We start from the raw sequence: 17,750 nt of genomic DNA, 5'->3' as shown, positions 1-17,750 counted from the left end.
ACAAATCCTGGTCTTTCCATGTAACGGAATATTGCTCAGCCCTCAAAAGAGGAAAATCCTGACACATGCCACAGCATGGATGGACTTTGAAGCCATCCTGCCCAGTAAGCCAAATCAGATGAAGAGGCAGATGCTGAAGGAGTACACTCAGGAGAAGTTCCCAAAGTTGTCAAATCCCATGGAGGCAGGAAACAGAATGAGGAGCACCCGGGGCTGGGGGAGGGGAGGGGGAGTCGTTTGATGGGGACAGAGTTTCAGTTTTGCAAGATGAAAAACGTACAGTTCAGTGCTGTTAAGTACCTTCACATTGTTGTACATCCAATGTGAAGGTACTTAACAGCACTGAACTGTATGTTTAAAAATGGCTAAGATATTGAATTTTGTAGAATTTATCACAGATTATATGCTTTATAAATACACATATGATGTGCATATATAAATATAAACGATCAGAATTATAAAAACAAGTCCAGCCTGTACATTTGAATGCAAATTAGGCGGACCTCTAACTCGGCTGAAACGGCTCAGCCTCACCACCCCATGTGTCTCCCTGGCCAATGTGCTGATGTCAGAGAGCCAGGAAGAGGAGACTCGCTAGGACAGTCAGGGTGAAAATGCCCAAGAGCTGTCTCCTCAGACGATCAGCCTTGCCCAATAAACTGCACAGATCTTCAGGCCCCAGCAGGGAGCTCAGGACCCCTAGTGTAGCCACATGGCCTGAACAACGCCCCGCCCAAGAGGGGCAGGTCCCCCCTCCATTTCCTCAGCCCGGCATGTGGGGTTCGGATCTGCTGAAGATGGGGACAGTCCCCTCCTCGCCTCCCACATGACAAGTGGGCAACCCAAGTGACAGGGCAAGTAGAGGTAGAGCTCCCCGAGAAGCACTCTGGACATCCCCGGGCCACGGAGCCAGGAGGGTCTGAGACACACAGGCACATGGAACTGAACACGAAGCACCCTCTGGGTTAGGTTACCCACCTTTAAGACAATGGCCCTCACAAAGGGCTTGGGTAGCCTCAGGAGCATGAGCAGAAACAAAATACGATGCAGAATCTCCCCTGGGAAAACCTAACTGAGGACACCCCGCAGCCCAGAGCCTGCCTTGGGGCAGAGCGCAGCTTCGGCTACAGCTCCCAAGACTGCAGAGGCCGACACCTTTCCCGGGACAGGCTGCGGCAAAGGGCTTCGTGCCTCTAAGTCCTGGTTGATGTTAGAGAGATTTTCCAGCAGCTGGGATAACTAAGCAGGGGGTGGAAGAGACCTTGTTCATTTGCAAGAGAATTTTCTGGATGTTCAAGTTCATGAGTGCAGCCCGGGGTTGGGCCCATCATGCTGGCAGGCAGTGTGCAAGGGGCCCAGGAGACCTGAGCCTAGACCTGCTCCCCTACCCCCCAGGCAGGCAAGGCCACCATTGCATACTCTACCTGCCAGGCAATCAGGTCCTTCAGCTTCTCAATCTGAGCCAGGGACTCGGGGTGCTCTTGCAGGTAGCGATCTGTGAAGAAGGCCTGTGAAGACAGACAGCCCTCAGTGCACCTCTCCTCCAACACGGAGGTGTGCACCTCTACCTCACACCAGGCCACAAACAGACCCTTGACCCTGCTCTCCCCAGCTCACTCCAGACCTTCCGTCACACTCTCCCCAGTCCCAAGGCAAAATGTTAAGGTGAAACTATAAATGGAGCACACGGGCCACCAATGGGCCATTCACAGCGATGCCCCAATGCTGAGTCCAGTCCAACAAGGTCACAGCTGATTTAGGTCACCTGGCCAAGTTGGGGGAGATTGAACACCACCCAGCCAGCTGCACCTGTGTTCCCACCGTGCACCTGCTCCAGGCTGGGCACAACCTGAGGGATACAGAGCATTAGAGGAGTGCCACCTTTTCCTCTGGAGACAGTTTGCCACCCTCACAGCCCGCTCTCTGGCAGTGCACTGTCTGTTTTTCCTGGTCTAGCTCAGAGGTCAACAAGCCTTTTGTATGAAGGGTCAGACGGTACACATTTTAGCCCCTGCAGGGGCTGCCTCTGTGCCTGGCCACGGCTCCATCACTGCTAAGGTTGTTCAGTGAGGCCAGGTAGTCTCGAGGTTTGGGGGAAAGTGTCTGGAAGGCACTTGGTGACCCCAGGCATGCCACATGCCTTCTCGTAATTGGTGAAGCCCCCCATGACAGCAGGGTCCACGATGCCATTCAGGAGCATAGACAGGGGGTTGACGGGCAGGCTGGGGTCGTCCAGGTGCTGCTGCACCATGCTGCTGATCTTGTCATTCGTTAGCTGCATGGTCTCAATGGCATTCTCCAGTGGGCTGATCTCCACCTGCAAGGAATAGAAGATTGTACCATGGCATGGCCACATTCTCTGCCTGGGCCCCTCCAGAGGAGCATGGTGCCCAGTGGGGCAGGCTACCTCCTCTCCCATACACCATCTCACAAGAGATGGCTGGACGTGTGGTTGCTTGTGGCCTAGGCATGAGCAGCTGGGTATTCTATCATCACTGTTCATGGAACTCTCTTGTGGAAATTCCAAAGAAAGAAAGCAAGGCTGCCCGGCTGTAGTCACATATGGTCATCCCAGGAAAACACACAGCCCTGAGCAGTGCCTCAACACTACCCTAAAGGAGACCTTGAATGTGTTCTAGCTCTCTGCTTGTTCTAGAGTTGCCCTTCTAGAAACCTGCTGGCCCTTTTGGTTTGGGAAGGCAAAGGAGGGGCCTCCACACACCCCCATGTGGAAGATGAACACTTGCAGTCTCATCTGGAAAGTCATCCTTGTAGTGGAGCCATCCGCGCAGGAGGCAGGGGACAAGTCATTCCTCCTCCTGGGCTTGCTTCCCTCTCTCCCGCCTCTGTCCATCTCTGGAGTCCTGTCTGGCTGAACCCGAAGGTGCCCTAAGAGAGGCATGGTACGTGGCCCACACCGCCTACCAGGCCTTGTGCTCTCCCACTGAGGCTGGGCCATGGGACCCACGTCCAGATGGCCTCAGTCCCTGTGATCCTCCCAAAGGAGGTGTGATGGGCCCCAGCCATGTCCAGGGACTGGGGTGTCCCCAGCAAATGGCTAAGCAGAGCCTCCAGCATTCTTGCTGAAGCCTCTGGGGGACGCCTGAGGGGTGGGGAGAGGTGGCTGGGGAAGGGGAAGCAGAGAGGGCAGAGAACGGACAAGTGGGGATTGCCAGACTCTAGCACGACAATCCAGCGGCTGCAGAGGAAGTGGGCCACAGAGGCCGTCGCCTTGTCGATGTGCCCATCTGTGACCCGATACAGGGACCTGTGGTCGACCATGTGCACACTATTGAGGGTGGCCCTCGTCACATGCACTCTCAGGAAAGCCGTCCTCACCCATGTCAGACAGTGGAATGTCCCATCCTAGGAACATGACTTCTGGGGCAGGATGCCATTGAACTGGCTGCTCATCCCCAGTCTCTAAACCCATTTACCTCAAGAAAGAACGTTCCCTGTTTTCGTCAAACAGGCTAGCGGCTGCCCCTGCGAGGACGGGGTCTGTTCCCGGAGGCATGGCAGGGGAAGGGGTCTGCAGCAGGGTTCCAGTCCCATCACTCTGGGATTATTTGGCTTCCAGCCCTTTTAATCTGTTAAAAATGGCCAGCACAGACCGAGGAGCTATGTCCTCACAAAAGGTCAGGCTCCACTATCTCACGGGCAGAGGCTCACAAGAGGATGAGTGCCTGCTCCTCTGTCCCATGGGGACCTTACCATCTCCAAACACCCCATGAAGCGGCTGTAGTTTTGCCCCCTGACCCCACTTGGCACAGCCCTCCATCTACCTGAGAGGACTGGAGAATAGAATGGGAGGTCCCAGAGCAGAAAGGGACAGTGTGTCCCAAGAGGGTAGGCAGAGAGCCTCGGAGGCCCAGCAGGAAGCCGGGGCTGCATCCTGGCAGCCTGCTGGGGGCGGGTGGGAGGTCTGTCAGAGCAGGCAAATGCTCATGGAAGGACCTGGAGCTCAAGCCAGCCAGGCCAAAGGGGGATGGTGGACACAGGCTGGGCAGAAGGTTGTAGCCTCATCCTAGAGCCAACAACCAGGTGCTTCAGGGGACTCACTTCAAAATGGTGGCGAGTGCTACCCCAGGGCTGGGATCCTGCCGCATGAAGACACAGGAACAAAAACATTTCTCAGCCGGCACTTTTAAACTGGCATTGCCACAGCCCTGACATTTCCATGCAGTTAATAGATCTGCTGCTTCATGTAAATGAGGCTGTCCCATAGCTCACCATAAATGTAAGTTTCATGTAAATGAAGCTGTCCCAAAGCCATGCAGAGTTTAGTTAACGAGTCGGGAACCATCCTTCCTTTAAAAACTGTAGGGGCCGGGTCTATTCTCAGGCTATTTTTACGTGAAATGAGCGAGTGCTATTAATTCAGTTGTTTGTCATGTAAATGGCAATAAAACCATCAAGAAGAAAGATTTTGTAAAAAGTTTATGTAAATTGGAACTTGTTTTAAACTTTTCATTTAGGGAAGGGAAAGAACTGTCAAAACAGCCCAGCTATGATTGAAATTAAATATTGAGAGGAGAAATGAGATCTTGGTCTGGTTTTCTTACAAAGAAAGCCAGTTCTTGGTTGTGTTTACACAGCTCTTCCACTAAGATACTGGGAGTGGGATGGGGCGAGGTGTCATGGACGCTCGGAGGAACATGCAGCAGGGCCACCTGCATTGCAGGGTCTGCCGTGGGCAGCCTGCCAGGAGGGTGTATCCGGCCCTAGCTGGGAAGGGAATGGGATGATGGCTTCCAGGGTTTGTTCTTACCATGAAAACAGATTTGACTTCAAACCACCTTAAAATGCCAGGCAATTTATATGCTGTGGTGTATATAGTCCTCTCGATCCACATATTCTGCAAAAGGAACACAAAACATGTGTTAGGAGGCCATCAGTGGGGGCTGGCTCTGCCCTCATGGGGATTTACAGGACCCCTGGGCAGAGATTTCCAGAGCAGCAGGTTCTGCCTATGCGGGGCAGGGCAGGAAGGGCAGGTGTGTGTTGCAGTGCCACCTCATAAGCTATGCTCTGCTTAACAGCCACACAGCACATACCCAAGCATCCTGTTTCCAAGCCATGAGGTCCCACCTCCCTGGTATTTGGCAAAGAGAATGTAGGAGATGAGGAAGTGTAAATAGTTCAAACTGGTGGGGCCTCTTAAACAGATTTCGGATGGTGCCAAATGAGTTTCATATTAGGTGTACTTTGAGTTCAAAACAAATTCAAAGGTGCTAATGCATTCAGGAAGGCTGGGTTTATCAAAACTGACCTCTCACATCCTAATAAAATTAGTATTTTAGAACATTTTTGTGAAAACATGAAAATGGAAGGGAGAAAGTTACTCACCATGCAGAGATGACAACCTGAACATTCTGGTGTATTACTCAAGACTTTCCACTCTCTGCATTTTTAAAATGTGTACATACATTTTAAATAAAAACGCCATTTTATGAAATGTACTCTTTGTAAAGTAGACATTGCATATGGCAGGAAAAGGTGTCAAGTATCATTCTATGCTGCCTTCAGGTTGCACAGAGCCACAACTCAGGGCAAACTGCAACCCTGGCCTCCACCTGCTCAAGCCTGCCTGGCTTGCGGCCCTCCTCTGCCATTCCAGCCTGTAAGGCAGAATCGTGAGCACCAAGTCTTCTGCCAGTAGCAATCGAGACCTGTTTTTTTGTTTTTTTTTTAAATTTGTGCTGAGAATGGATCCAGAGGCCTTGTGCATGCTAAGCATGTGCTCTATCGTGGAGTTAGATTCCCAGCCCTACCAATAGGGATCTAGATTTATGTAGATGGGATCATGGGATGTCAACAATTCCGGAAAGCTGTCTGGATCTTGGAAACCTCTAAGATTCCTGGAGAAGGAAAGCAAGGGCCCAGTTGGGACCTCAGGGACACAGGCCAGGCCCCCTGTGGTCGCCCTCTCAGGCACTGGCCTTTGAAGGGAAGCACTTGCTCTTTCAGAACCTGTCTAGACCCCACCTCCAGCACCTTCGCTGTGGTTCCACTCCTGGGAGGGGTGGCCATCTGCTCTACTGGCCCTTGCCGGCAGGAGCTTCAGCCCTTGCGAGGTTTGAAGGCGCTGAGCCTCCTTGCCCTGCTCTTGGCTGGGCTTCCACAGCCTCTGCCCCTGGGGCCTGAGTAGCCAAGCTCCCTGTGAAACAGCAAAGCCCCATTTCCCTGGGCTCTAAACACCCTGTGCTTATCTGGAAGCCCGAGGTTTTGACCAGTCGGTGGAGGACTAGACCCTGGGCTCCCGGCTGCACGCGTGCGTGCGGCCTCACGGGGTCCTGTTGGTTTTCAGGGCCAGCCGGGAGAGGCCCAGCCTGTGAGGCTTGGTGTAGCTCAAGACATCAGGAGCCTGGGTTATTCCTAGCTCTGCTCCCCTGTTGCTGGCATTTTGGCAATTCGCTGGACTCCTTGTGTCTATTTCTTTACGGTGTAAGAATATACGCACTTCCAGATGGGTGAGGAGAAGCCAACAAACCCGCGACCCAGACACAACATACACAATGGCAGGATGGCTGGAGGCCGACTGCTCAGAAAGCTGCCTCCTTGGTTGGGTGTCTGGGTTGGACGTAGCAAGGCTGGGCCCCCATTGTTACAGAAATACAGCAGCGACCAGTCACCAAGGACGTTCGGGACACTGGCCTTAGGCAAGAAAAAGAGCCTTGGTCTTTGGACACCAGTGTGTTAGAACTGTAGGTCTTGGATTTACTCAACTCCAAGCTCCTATTGACACACAAGGGGTTGGGCCTCCTAGCTGGAGGGGCTCCCCCAGGGAGCTCCCAGAAGTTGACACAGGAGACTCAGATTTTTTTGAGGATCACATGATTGAAAGAAACCGGAAGATTTGCAGGGAGACAGAATGGAGGTCCCCAAGGCAGCCCTGACGGAAGGGCTCCGAGCTTTGCTCTGGGCCATGAGCAGTCACGGAGGCACCTTTGACCCCTCATCAGAGGCCACCAGATTGCAGACTAGAGCAGTGCCATCTCCTGCAGTGCTGGTGTTCCCAGAGTCCCCAGGGCTGCAGCCTCCATGCAGTATGGGCCTATACATGGGTTTCTGGAGGTTTTCCATGAACAAGGGAGAAATGTTATCATTTAAGAAAATTCTGGTTTGTCTGGTGCCTTTTAAAAATGAAATTCATTTAATCAGTTTGTACATATAATTTCTAAAAGGCTGTAATAAGGAAGTATGTTAATATTTCCATGACTTCAATGCAATGGTTTCCAAAAAGGGACAAATATTTGGTGATGTCTGGAACAACTTTTGGATTGGTTGTCACAACTGGGGAAGTGATACTGGCATCTGGTGCGCAGGGGTCAGGGATGCTGCTAAACAACCTGCAATGCATAGGACAGCCTCCACCACAGAGAATCACCTGGCCCCTGGCACCAGCAGCATCCAGACAGAAATCCTTCTGCAGCTGCTGAGATATAGTGAAGTTCAGGCTGGACACTGCATGGTGTGCCAGCATCTGCGTCTACACTCAGCCCATCTGCTGACCCCCACATCACCTGCAGGAGGTCCTGTAAGCACTGGGCATCTCACACCCAACTTTAGCTAGAGATACAGCACCTGCTCCAGCACGGGGGCTGGGCTCAAGGGAAGCCCCGCACCTTCCCATGTTAGGCACCTTACTATACACCGAAACCTCAAGACCTGTTTGTGAAATGTTGATGGCTTTGCTACATTTGGAGGGGAGAGGGGATAGGATTCCCACACATATTGCCCAGAGGCGTGGCAGCCCCAAGGCCACACTCTTCCAGGGCACTCCTGTTGTTGGTAGAATGAGTGGTGTTGTTTTACCGCAAATTCATTATCTGGGTTTTTCTCTCCTTTCCGAATCGGCCTGGAATATTCGAATCTCTGGACCTCGTTCGCCCTGTAAAAGCTGCAGAGACAGAAATGTCATCAGACATTGACCTTATACAGCCCGTTCACTTTTAGATGCAGGATCTGGCCTTAGCTATATCCCGGGAAGTGGCTGCCGCCTTGACCTGCTGCCTCCTGGCCCAGCAGCCTCTGAAGGGAAACCCTGGCAGGTGCAAAATGAACTTGAGGTTCTCAGGGAGAAGGGATGCTGGGTCAGAGTGAGAAGGTGAAGTGGGGAAAAGGGAAGGGAAGCAGAGGGGCGGGGCTGTGTCTTCAACGTATGTGTTTATTATTTAAGAAATTGTTTCATCATTTGCTTCAATAATTTAGCAATTAAGTTATTTGATAACTTAATAATTAATTACTTTCTAAAATAGTTAAAAATTGATGAATTCATTATTTTTAGAAAGATGCTCCATAATTTAGTTTCAGATATATAGAATGCAGATCTGAAAGAGTGGCACCCGTGGAATGTATGTGCCTGCCTTCCTCCCGTGGGCAAGGGGTGGGCTTTGCCTATGCCAGGCAGGGCGGGGGGACTTCTTTCTCCCCCTACACTGAAATATGTCTAAAGGAACTGAGAGACCCTACAGTTCTATATTTACTTAAAGGCCCTCCCTGAGAAAAGACATTGCAAACCTTAAAATGCATGCCTTGTGAAAACAATCTCTTGCAAACACACGGAGTCTGGGTTTACATCCATTACTGCTGACGAAAGGTCAAAGAAATGAGGAGAGCTCGAAGAAACCACCAAACTTGAGGATGCAAAACAAGCAGATCCTGAGGACCCTCAGGCCATCAAGGAGGCTAATGTTTTCACCGAAATGAGGATCAAACAGAGAAGAAAACTCTTCCCGTCAAAGAACCATCTGCAAAAGCAGATGTTCCCGCACCACTGCTATGTCAGGGGCGACTCAAACTGCAAGGCACCATCCCACACAAATTCGGACAGTGAGGTTTAAAAACCACTCACAATCCTGCTTCATGGGTGGAGGGTTTTTATCTTGAGCTTAATCAGGAGCAAATGTTCGAGTCTCTTTCCTGCCACAGCCTCGAATTTCCACTCAGATTGGGTGTGGGACTGGGCTTGGGCACAGCTGAAGTGCTTCACAGGGAAGTCTCCCCACCTAATGGGTCTCAAGCGACCAGAGTTTTCCTCCTCAGAGTTTTCCTTGTCTCCCCAACCTTGGGAGGGGAATCAGCATGGCACCCTTCAGGCTAGGGCCACTCCTCCCCACCCTGGGTGGAAGCTGGGAATCATGAGCTTCTCATGCAATTAGAAGAGGGCAGAAAGAACATGGGAGTGCTCAACGCTGGCTGAAATCCACCCTTCAAAAGGCAGAGTCATCAGCAGGAGGGCCCCACAGACACTCCCATTTCCCATCCTAACAAAATTACCTTACAATCTGCTCAGATACCGGACGGTGGAACTTAGGGGGCAGATCGAGTTTGGGCTTCACCGTGAAGCACTGGATATCTGAGGGGAAGGGGGTTAAGGATCAACAGGCAGCAGGGATGTTGACCTGGAGAGAAGCCCAAGCCACCCAGCCCTGCAGCCGCCAGGGCATCCCTTGCTAGCAGAGTCAGCAGGGTGTCTTAAAGGATACACTGGCCAGCGGAGTTTTTGATGTCGTCGCCTGGTGGAGACGTGGTCTTCATTTTCTCTGCGTTTGGAAACTGAGTTAGTAGTCGGGCTTCAAAGTCTTCCCTGCGTTCATACTCTTTCCCCCGGTAAATGAAAACTTTTCCCTGGAAACAAAGACGTTCATTGCATAACACCACAGGGGAGGCCAGAAACGCTCACAAGCCAAAGCACCAGTCTTCAAGGTATGCGGGGAAGTTTTTTAAAAATGCGACTGCATATAAGAACAGAATGCGATGGTGTGGCTCTTCCTCATGGAGGACACAGGGACAAAAGCCTCCCGAGTTACACTGCCTAGGCAGCAGCACTTTACCCGCATCTTGAGATGTGTCAGTCTCAACAGAGGCAACCAATTTAAAAGCTATACAAAACCAGGGGAGCAATTGGAGCCCCAGGCCTGGTCAGAAAAGGCAGAGGCTGGCAGGGCCCTGAAAGGGTGAAGGATTGGCCATCGCAAAATGTGCCCAAGTGGTGTAATGACTGTTTCAAGCTGGAATTACTGGGGAACTGTAACTTCAGAAAGGATGTGGCCTGTTTTCCTCTGTGCAGCAAGCCATACCATACGGATCCTTCTGGGAGGAATGTCCTTCATAAACCAAGGATGGAAAATGATCCCTGGTAACTGGGCCAGCAGAGAACCTGAACAACACATTCTAAAGTAATCCTGATCTTCCGCCCCCATAATGATAGCCCTAGAATTTACTACCAGAGTCCAGATACATCTGTCCTGTCATTCTGTTAGGGATTTACTGTTCTTTGTCTAGAAAGTATTAAAGCATCCTGCTTTAGCCATTGCCTTGGACTTCACTCTCTTGTGAAGATCCCCAGATACATGCAAAAATAATAAACTCTGATGCTTCCCTCTTGTTGGTCAGCTCTTATACCAACAGGTTCCCAGACCCAGCCGGACAGCCCACATAAGAAACTGAGGTGGGGGATCAGAGAGCAGGTGTCTCTCCCCCACAGCTCTACTTAAGTGGTTTTTGTCCTTCTGAAGGAATTTAAGATTGCCTGAGACAAAGGTGGGACCTCAGAGCCTGAGCATGGCCATCCTCAGCTGATTCCTGGGAGACAGCAACAGAAGAGCAGAAACCAAGGAAAATGGATCCAGACCAAGATGTTGGGCTCTCAGCCTCCTGGTGGTGAGAGGCTGGAGAGAGGTGGATGGCAGGTCTGTCCTTACTGTAATCAGAGTTGCCGTGCGGATCCCCATTCATCAAGGAATGAGAAAGTAAATGGTGACTTGAGATTAGAGCTCTTCTTCTAAGGGCTGGGTTTTATCCATCTCAGATGATACTCCCTAAGCTGGAGAGTCCGTCAGGGGCCAGACAAAGGACCTTGGTGGAGAGATGAAGAAGATAAGCTCCCCTCCCTACACAAGGCTCTTGTGGAGGCCATCTCCAGATGAGTGTGACAGTGACTCTAAATACATCTGCAAGGCAGGTTCTTCTCCATCCCTTCACAGATCCCCGAGTGGGTTCTGCGTGACAACTGAGTCACAGACAGGTCAAGGCTCCCCTGCCAGGGCTGTCTCCACCTAATTGGAAACTGTGGCAGGGAGAGACCATGGGTAGGAGCCCATGGGTGGGTCTTGGCTGCACTGGACGTGTGCCTCTTCCATCAGGAGATGCTGGGAAGACTCAGGACTGGCTGGTCATGAGTCAGGCACAGCCCTGTCATACCTTGGCAATCCCTGGACAGACGCCAGAGAGACAGGCAGCCAGAGGCAGCCGGGAACAGCATTTTGCTGCATATTTTTACATTTATCTTCAGAGACTCAGCCTGAAGTCAAATTAAAATTTGTCTAATTAATGGGTTTTTCAGAGATAGAGAGAAATCTTAGAACATTCGATTAGCTTATCCCTGCTACTGTCTGCAAGTTTGTGTCCCTCCTAATCAACAAGGCGACGGTGTTAACAGTGGGATACTTGGGAGGCGATCAGGTCACCAGAGGCTCCAGAGAGCTCCCTTCCCTCTGCCTTGAGGGGAACAGACCCCCACAGATGTCACATCTGCTGCATCTTGCTCTGGCTTTTCGGCCTCTGAACAGTCAGAAAATAAATTTCTGCTGTTTATCAATGACCCAGTTGAAGGTATTTTGTTACTTCAACCTGAGCAGACTAAAACAACCCTCTTCTCTAGGACCAGTGTATTCTGAGTTTTTACAAATTAGTGAGGAAGAAACCGTTTAAGAATTGAATAATTTTTCCACTTTATGCTTAGGTATGTCTAAAAGCACCATTAGGGAAGAAAAATGTTTTATTTCTATGAAAACTAATGCCAAGCAGAAACCAAAGTAATGTGTAGTCTTAATTAGAAATATAAATACACACATGGGTACCTTAGGAGGCTATATAAAGCCAAACATTCCAGAAATTCAGTGAGATTTAATATATAACAGGCTACTATGAAACTAGCATGCATTTATTATGTTTTATATTAGAAAAAAGCATAATAATAAAATGTATATAAAGGCTTTAATATAAAAACACTAGTGAGTTATAGAAGAAAACACTAATACCCTTTTTCAGAAATGTCAATTACTTTGCACGCTGAGGTAGTCCCTTCGAACAAGAAAACAAGGGGAAAATGTACACACAGGCAAACATATTTATTCCTTGTGAGGAGTATAAATGTTAATATGCATGCAAAACCCAGATTGATTCGGGGAGGACGGCAGAGCCAGAGGAAAGCGAGTTCCTCAGAGGCTCCTCTGCCAGCAGCCTTGCCACCAAGTCTTCCGCCTGCTTTGTGGTAACTGCTAATGTCATTGTCAGACTGACCCCTGCCAGGTGATCTGTGAAGCGTAATAAATATATTGCCACAGCCCCACAAAATTATTCAGGTGTGGCAGGAAAGTCAGTTCAATATTAATCAAGCCCATTAAACTCTTTATTCATACTTTGCATTTTGTCCTCTGACAGTGCAAGTGACCCAGGACTGTCCCTGCAGTCCGCAGTGGCTGGAGCTCCCAGCACAACTTGCGGCTACTGGCCCTATGGCCACGTGTGTCCCAGGCTTTCCCCCGGCAGACTCGAGGCAGGCTGCTGCCTTGCTCAATGTCGTCATCATTCCTTGTAAGTCCAGCTAGCAGGTGCCACACTCAGGCAGCCCAGTGTCCCCAGGGCCCACGGCCCCTCTGTCACCCAGTACAGCAGGGACTGCACAGTGCAGGGTGGGCTCTCAGCAGATCCACACAGGGCACACGTGCAGACACAAGCACTGATGAATGCCCTTCACAACTTCAAGTGCGTCCACTGCCACCTCAGGCCTTCCTTCAGTTTGTTTTTGAGGTTGTCACTGAACACCCTTTGTCACTCTCTGGGAAGGAAGACCTTCTCTCCAGTCTGGCTTTCTGATCCACCACTGTCTTCACTGCACAGTGAAGGCAGCGGGAGGGGCTGGCAGCAGTGAGCCCACAGTCAGGTGCTTCAGTAACTAGGGGGTCACTGAGTGAGGGGTCACCCAACCTCACTTTCTGGAACAGACCAGAACTGTGTGGGCCATTCCCACAAAGAGTGACATGTCCTCGGTAGGGGGAACATTGGCACCTTGTGGGTGTAGGTGAAGGGGTGCCTCATCTCACAGGGAGCCCTATGCAATCAGCAAACGTAGGCCGGGAAGCATAGCTCTGGGGCCAGGAGGATCTCCTTGCCGGCCTCACGGCCCCCCACCCCCCCATACCACAGCCATGCTCCTGGCATGGAAATTCTGCAGCCCTAAACCATGCCAGGCTGCCTGGGGTAAGGAAAAACCACGTGTCATAAAAACATGCCACAAGACAAGGCAAGAAATCACGACCCTCAGGTCAGTGACATCCAAGAATGTGCTTTTGAGAAACTTGAAACCACTTTACTAGTTGGTCAGGTGGCCTTTCTTCTCCTCCAACCTCCTGTGAATATTGGGAAATGGAGTTTGGCGGGTGATGGTAGTTACCACTCTGATCACATTCCAATAGACCCACCGGCCTCCGGGATGCAGTGGATTCCTAGCATGGTGGCCCTGGGAATCCATCTCCAATGTTCATATGTAATTACAAATACACATTGTAGCAGCATTATTCACAGTAGCCAAAAGGTGGAAGCAACCCAAACGTCCATCAAGAGATAAACAGATAAAAACAATATGATCTATTGATACAAGGAAATATTTTTCAGCCTAAAAAATGAATGAAGTTCTGGCACCTGCTACGACATGGGTGGACCTTGAGGACTCCACGCTGAATGAAAGAAGCCAGACACAAGAGGGACAGTACTGCGTGAGCCCACTCACAGGAGGTACTTAGAGCAGTCAGACCCATGGAAATGGAAGGCAGAAGGGTGGCTGCCGAAGGAAAAGGGACTGCTGCCCAGGCCGCTGCAATCCCAGCTCAGACTGAGTAGAATAGAACTTACCCGAAGGAAGGTGGGGAACCCCTGTCCATAGTAGCCAACAGCGAAATAGTCGGGCTTGGGTCTGATCACTTTGACGATGTTTTCATAAAACTGAGCCTGCTTTTTCTGTAAGGAAGAGAAAGTGCAGTTCAGACTTAAGCATCATTCCCCTGGGCTCCTCCTGTGAGCTCTCTAAGCTTTGGCAGCCCCTGCAGGGTGGGAGGCTGGGAGGCCTGCACCTGGCTCTAATCTCACTGATGGTTTTGACATTCTTTTTCACTTATCCTCCATCAATCAGCAAGGGATCCTGAATAAACAAGCCAAATTCAGCAACCAGTCATGATTCATGGGTGTTTTCAAAAACCACAAGAGGTGACACCGAGACAGTCTGTTTCACTTTGATTACATGGCTGGCCCTTGGTGTTCATGAATGGTGTGGACCAGGTACTGAGGGACATTAAAGAAGAATCAAAAAGGCTACAATTACTTTGCTCTAAGTTAATGATAAATATTGCCACATCATCAATGTGATCTCTTGAATACAAGACTGGTCAGCTGAGAAGGCTGGACCCAGAAACTTCCAGAGCTTCCATCTGTCCACCCTCCTCTTGTGGAAGGTGTTGGTTTTAGAATCCAAGAAGCTCCTGGAGACTCCTGCATTCCCCAGATCACGTACACAGTGGGTCCGCTGGTGTCTACGTAAAATCCACTCACAGGAGCCCCACTCTGGTGTCAAGGGCTGGGCAGGGCCAGGAGCAAACAGCAGATTATCAAGGCCATCTTGCTGGATGGCACCAAGAACCAGGCCAAGGCTGGGGGATGCCTGGGGCGAATCCCAAGGAGAAAGTGCAAAAGGAGATTCCAGGAGAGCAGGCTTGACCTGCCTCTTGTCGTTTAAGCAAAAACAATGAAGACCTACCAGCAATTCACTGAGTTGCTCGTAATCAAACATTTCGTTCTCATACTGCTCCGCGAGTTCCTTGCCCAAGGCAATGGCCTCCTCCCACATCTGTGTGTCACAAGAGAGAAGGATGGTGAAGAGACCCGAGCTGAAGGCTACGGCCAGGGTCCAGCAGTAGGACAGCCACCCACAGCTCAGAGGGGACAGGGGAGACGCACACTGTGTTAACCGAAACGCCAGGGGACAATGTCAGGGAGATGTCAGGATTCCCTGGAGGCTCCTGTCCTCTGGCTTAGGATGCAGTGTCTGTTGACTAAACTGGTCAACCCCTGGCTTATCTATCACATTGCCCTCTGCCCACGGTGGTCTGCGAACCCGTCCTCACCCACCCTGTCCTCCTCCTCCCACTGTCAGTCCTGGCTGCCAAGACCCCTCTGTCAGGGCAGCCTTGGAGCCAGAGAGAAGGACAGGCAGGTGATGGGAGGCTGTGAGGAGACTTAAGTGGGATGAGGGGCCTGATCTGGTCACTTTCCAAAATGATCCCACTTAATAAACGCCACGGCCCAAGATACCAGCTGCCAGAAAGGATCATTTCAACTCCAAATTGAAGCTTGCAGAAAGCTGCCTCCATGTGCAGGTACCGTGTGGACACAGGTCCTGCCACCATTTTGAAAAAGGGAAACTTTGTATGGTAAATAATTAAAAGTGCCTTTCCAAGTAACTGATTCTTAAAAATGTGGCTGGACTTTTGACACATGGGTAATGTGATCATTTGTTGATCTACAGGAGGCTAAATTTTCCTAGGGGAAAAATAAGATCCAGTGGATGCCTTGAGAAGAACGTGGGAATTCAGAGGAAGCACCCCCTTAGGAAGCCAGTCTGCTTGCTGCCCAGCCTCTCTGTGCTTCCACAGTGGCCCTCACTTCAGAACCTTCTGTGATGGGTCCCGACTGGAAAGCTCCCGGCTCTCCCCCTCAGAGACTGCAAGCACCTGCACCGTACATCTGTCTAACCGCTGGACTCCTGACCGGGGCCTGCTTAACAAGGCTCAGGAATAGCCTCGTGACTTGAGTCCAGGGAAGCTGTACCCTCACCCATGCTGTGTCCCCAGCCACAGCCCCTCTTCTCCTCCCCGTGCCACTCCGCAGGTGGGAGGGCTGAGTTTTGGCCAGCTACTCATCCTTCCCTTAACTTTGACTCCCTCCTGCTAGGACCCTAAAGGCCCATGTGGGCATCCTACTCCAAGGGAGGCAGCAGTGCTGACACCCCCAGGAACATGCCCATGGCTCTTAGCTTCTCGCAGCTGACGATAAGTCCAGCCACCCGTCTTTCCGGGTTTAAGCCCTTCAACCACCTTGTGGGGTGGCTGTCTCTTCTCCGTCCGTGTTGCCAATGAGCAGGCTGAGGATCAGGCAGGCAAGTCATGGGCCTGAAGGTAAGTGGTGGACTTGGCCCAGGTTGGCCTTTCTCCAAAGTTCTTGTTCCTGAAGATCATGTACCAGTGCTTCCAGTTGCTCCCAACCTTCCTGCGGCAATGGGTTTCAGTATTCCAGGCGAGTCCCTAACCTGGGATCCCACAGGAATACCGGCTACGGCTCCTCACCTGGTGCACCTGTGGCATGAAGCGCCCCCACCCCACCTACTCATCTTTGTCTTTTCTTGTTACGATGGGCCCCTGAAGGCCTTGCTTATGACTGAATCACCCAATACACTGAAGAACCCTGTTTTACTTAAATGTTTCCAAATTACTCTTTTCATGTGACTACACTAAGAAGCCATCAGCTACTTCTGATGAGAAAAAAAAAAAGATATTCTGGAGTAAAAGTCGTATTTTAGTACTTCGAAAAACAGCAGCAACAACAAAATAAGCCCAGAGTAAATTTCAGAGATAGGAGCAGTGTCCAGGGACAGGAGGAGGTGGCAGAGATGTGCTACCTGTGGTCCCCCACTCTGGGTTCCTGTTCCCTTTGGTTTAACATGGCCTCACATTCTTTGAATACCTACATCTGATTCTCCAGATCTTTTGCAGTCCTTTGTCAGAGCCCAAGCCCACATACCCAGGGAGGGAATCTCTCTCACTTTTAATGTTTCTTTTAAGCTCCAGTGAGCATGCCTCCCTTAGCAAATTTCCATTTCAAAGACAACATGACTGTTCCTTGTAGGTCCCCTTCACTGGATTTTTCTTTAGTTCTCTGCAAGCGCATACGTTCACTTAGCGGCCTAGAATGCTAGAATTTCTAATTCATTCCCCTGTGAAAGCTTAATCTGTCTTTATCCTAAATGACAGATGAGGTACTTTAGATACACATCAAAAGTAATTGTTTTTAAAAGAAATATAAGTCTTGAGTAAATATCTCACCCGGCTCACCCTGAGGTTACGTGCTCGTGTTTTCTATCAGATTTTCTATAAATATATATTCCCTTCTTCCCCTCCGCCTGTGTTAAAGGATTTTGCAGCAAGGAGATTTTCATCTACTTGTAATTGGACAGGGCTTGAAAGAAGAGTGTGGGTAATTCATATTTCCAACGTGAGCACCGTGGAAAATATTTCAGTGCCAGAGAGAAAACAGATTCAATATGATCTAGATTTAGATTATCTCAGTGAAAGAACCACTTTAACCTTGGCGAGAACGTCTGGCCAGCGGAGGTCCACGCGGCCCCAAATGAAAAAGCCCGTATCCGCAGACAGCTGTATTTTCCAATCTGAAGTCCTTAATCCAGTGATGGCACCTTGGGAAAGCCAGCTCCTGGCTGCTCAGCGCCCACTCTCTCTCCACTGCTCTCCACCGGAGGATGGTTGCTTCCGTTCCCTGCAGATGATGATCTGTCCCGGCTCTGTGAACCTCCTGCTTCCAGGAGCCTCCATTTCTTCAAGTTCCTTGAGTAGAAACCGTTCCTGATGAAACTCCTTCCTGGGTTCCCAGAGTGGCGGCAGGGAAGGTACCAGGTG

At 50.5% G+C, this 17,750-nt stretch overlaps 1 protein-coding gene across 2 annotated transcripts in view; it reads right to left on the bottom strand.

The window, feature by feature from the left end:
• Nucleotides 1–17,750, bottom strand: part of Dock1 (dedicator of cytokinesis 1) — a 446,698-nt gene that overhangs the window by 23,892 nt on the left and 405,056 nt on the right. For both annotated transcript variants that reach the window (XM_046448858.2, XM_046448859.2), the window contains exons 39-46: nucleotides 14,819–14,908; nucleotides 13,921–14,025; nucleotides 9,492–9,633; nucleotides 9,283–9,361; nucleotides 7,819–7,903; nucleotides 4,772–4,858; nucleotides 2,141–2,317; nucleotides 1,425–1,508 (exon numbers count right to left, since the gene is read on the bottom strand). In XM_046448858.2, coding sequence (XP_046304814.1) covers nucleotides 1,425–1,508; nucleotides 2,141–2,317; nucleotides 4,772–4,858; nucleotides 7,819–7,903; nucleotides 9,283–9,361; nucleotides 9,492–9,633; nucleotides 13,921–14,025; nucleotides 14,819–14,908 — 849 coding nt within the window. The remainder of the gene's footprint in view (nucleotides 1–1,424; nucleotides 1,509–2,140; nucleotides 2,318–4,771; nucleotides 4,859–7,818; nucleotides 7,904–9,282; nucleotides 9,362–9,491; nucleotides 9,634–13,920; nucleotides 14,026–14,818; nucleotides 14,909–17,750) is intronic.

Source organism: Marmota monax, unplaced genomic scaffold (genome assembly GCF_021218885.2).
Source record: "Marmota monax isolate L192 unplaced genomic scaffold, Marmota_monax_Labrador192_F-V1.1 WCK01_AAM20220418_F8-fsc00076, whole genome shotgun sequence".
NCBI classification, from domain to species: domain Eukaryota; kingdom Metazoa; phylum Chordata; class Mammalia; order Rodentia; family Sciuridae; genus Marmota; species Marmota monax.
Note: the sequence above shows the minus strand (reverse complement) of the source record. Positions and strands in the feature narration are given on the sequence as shown.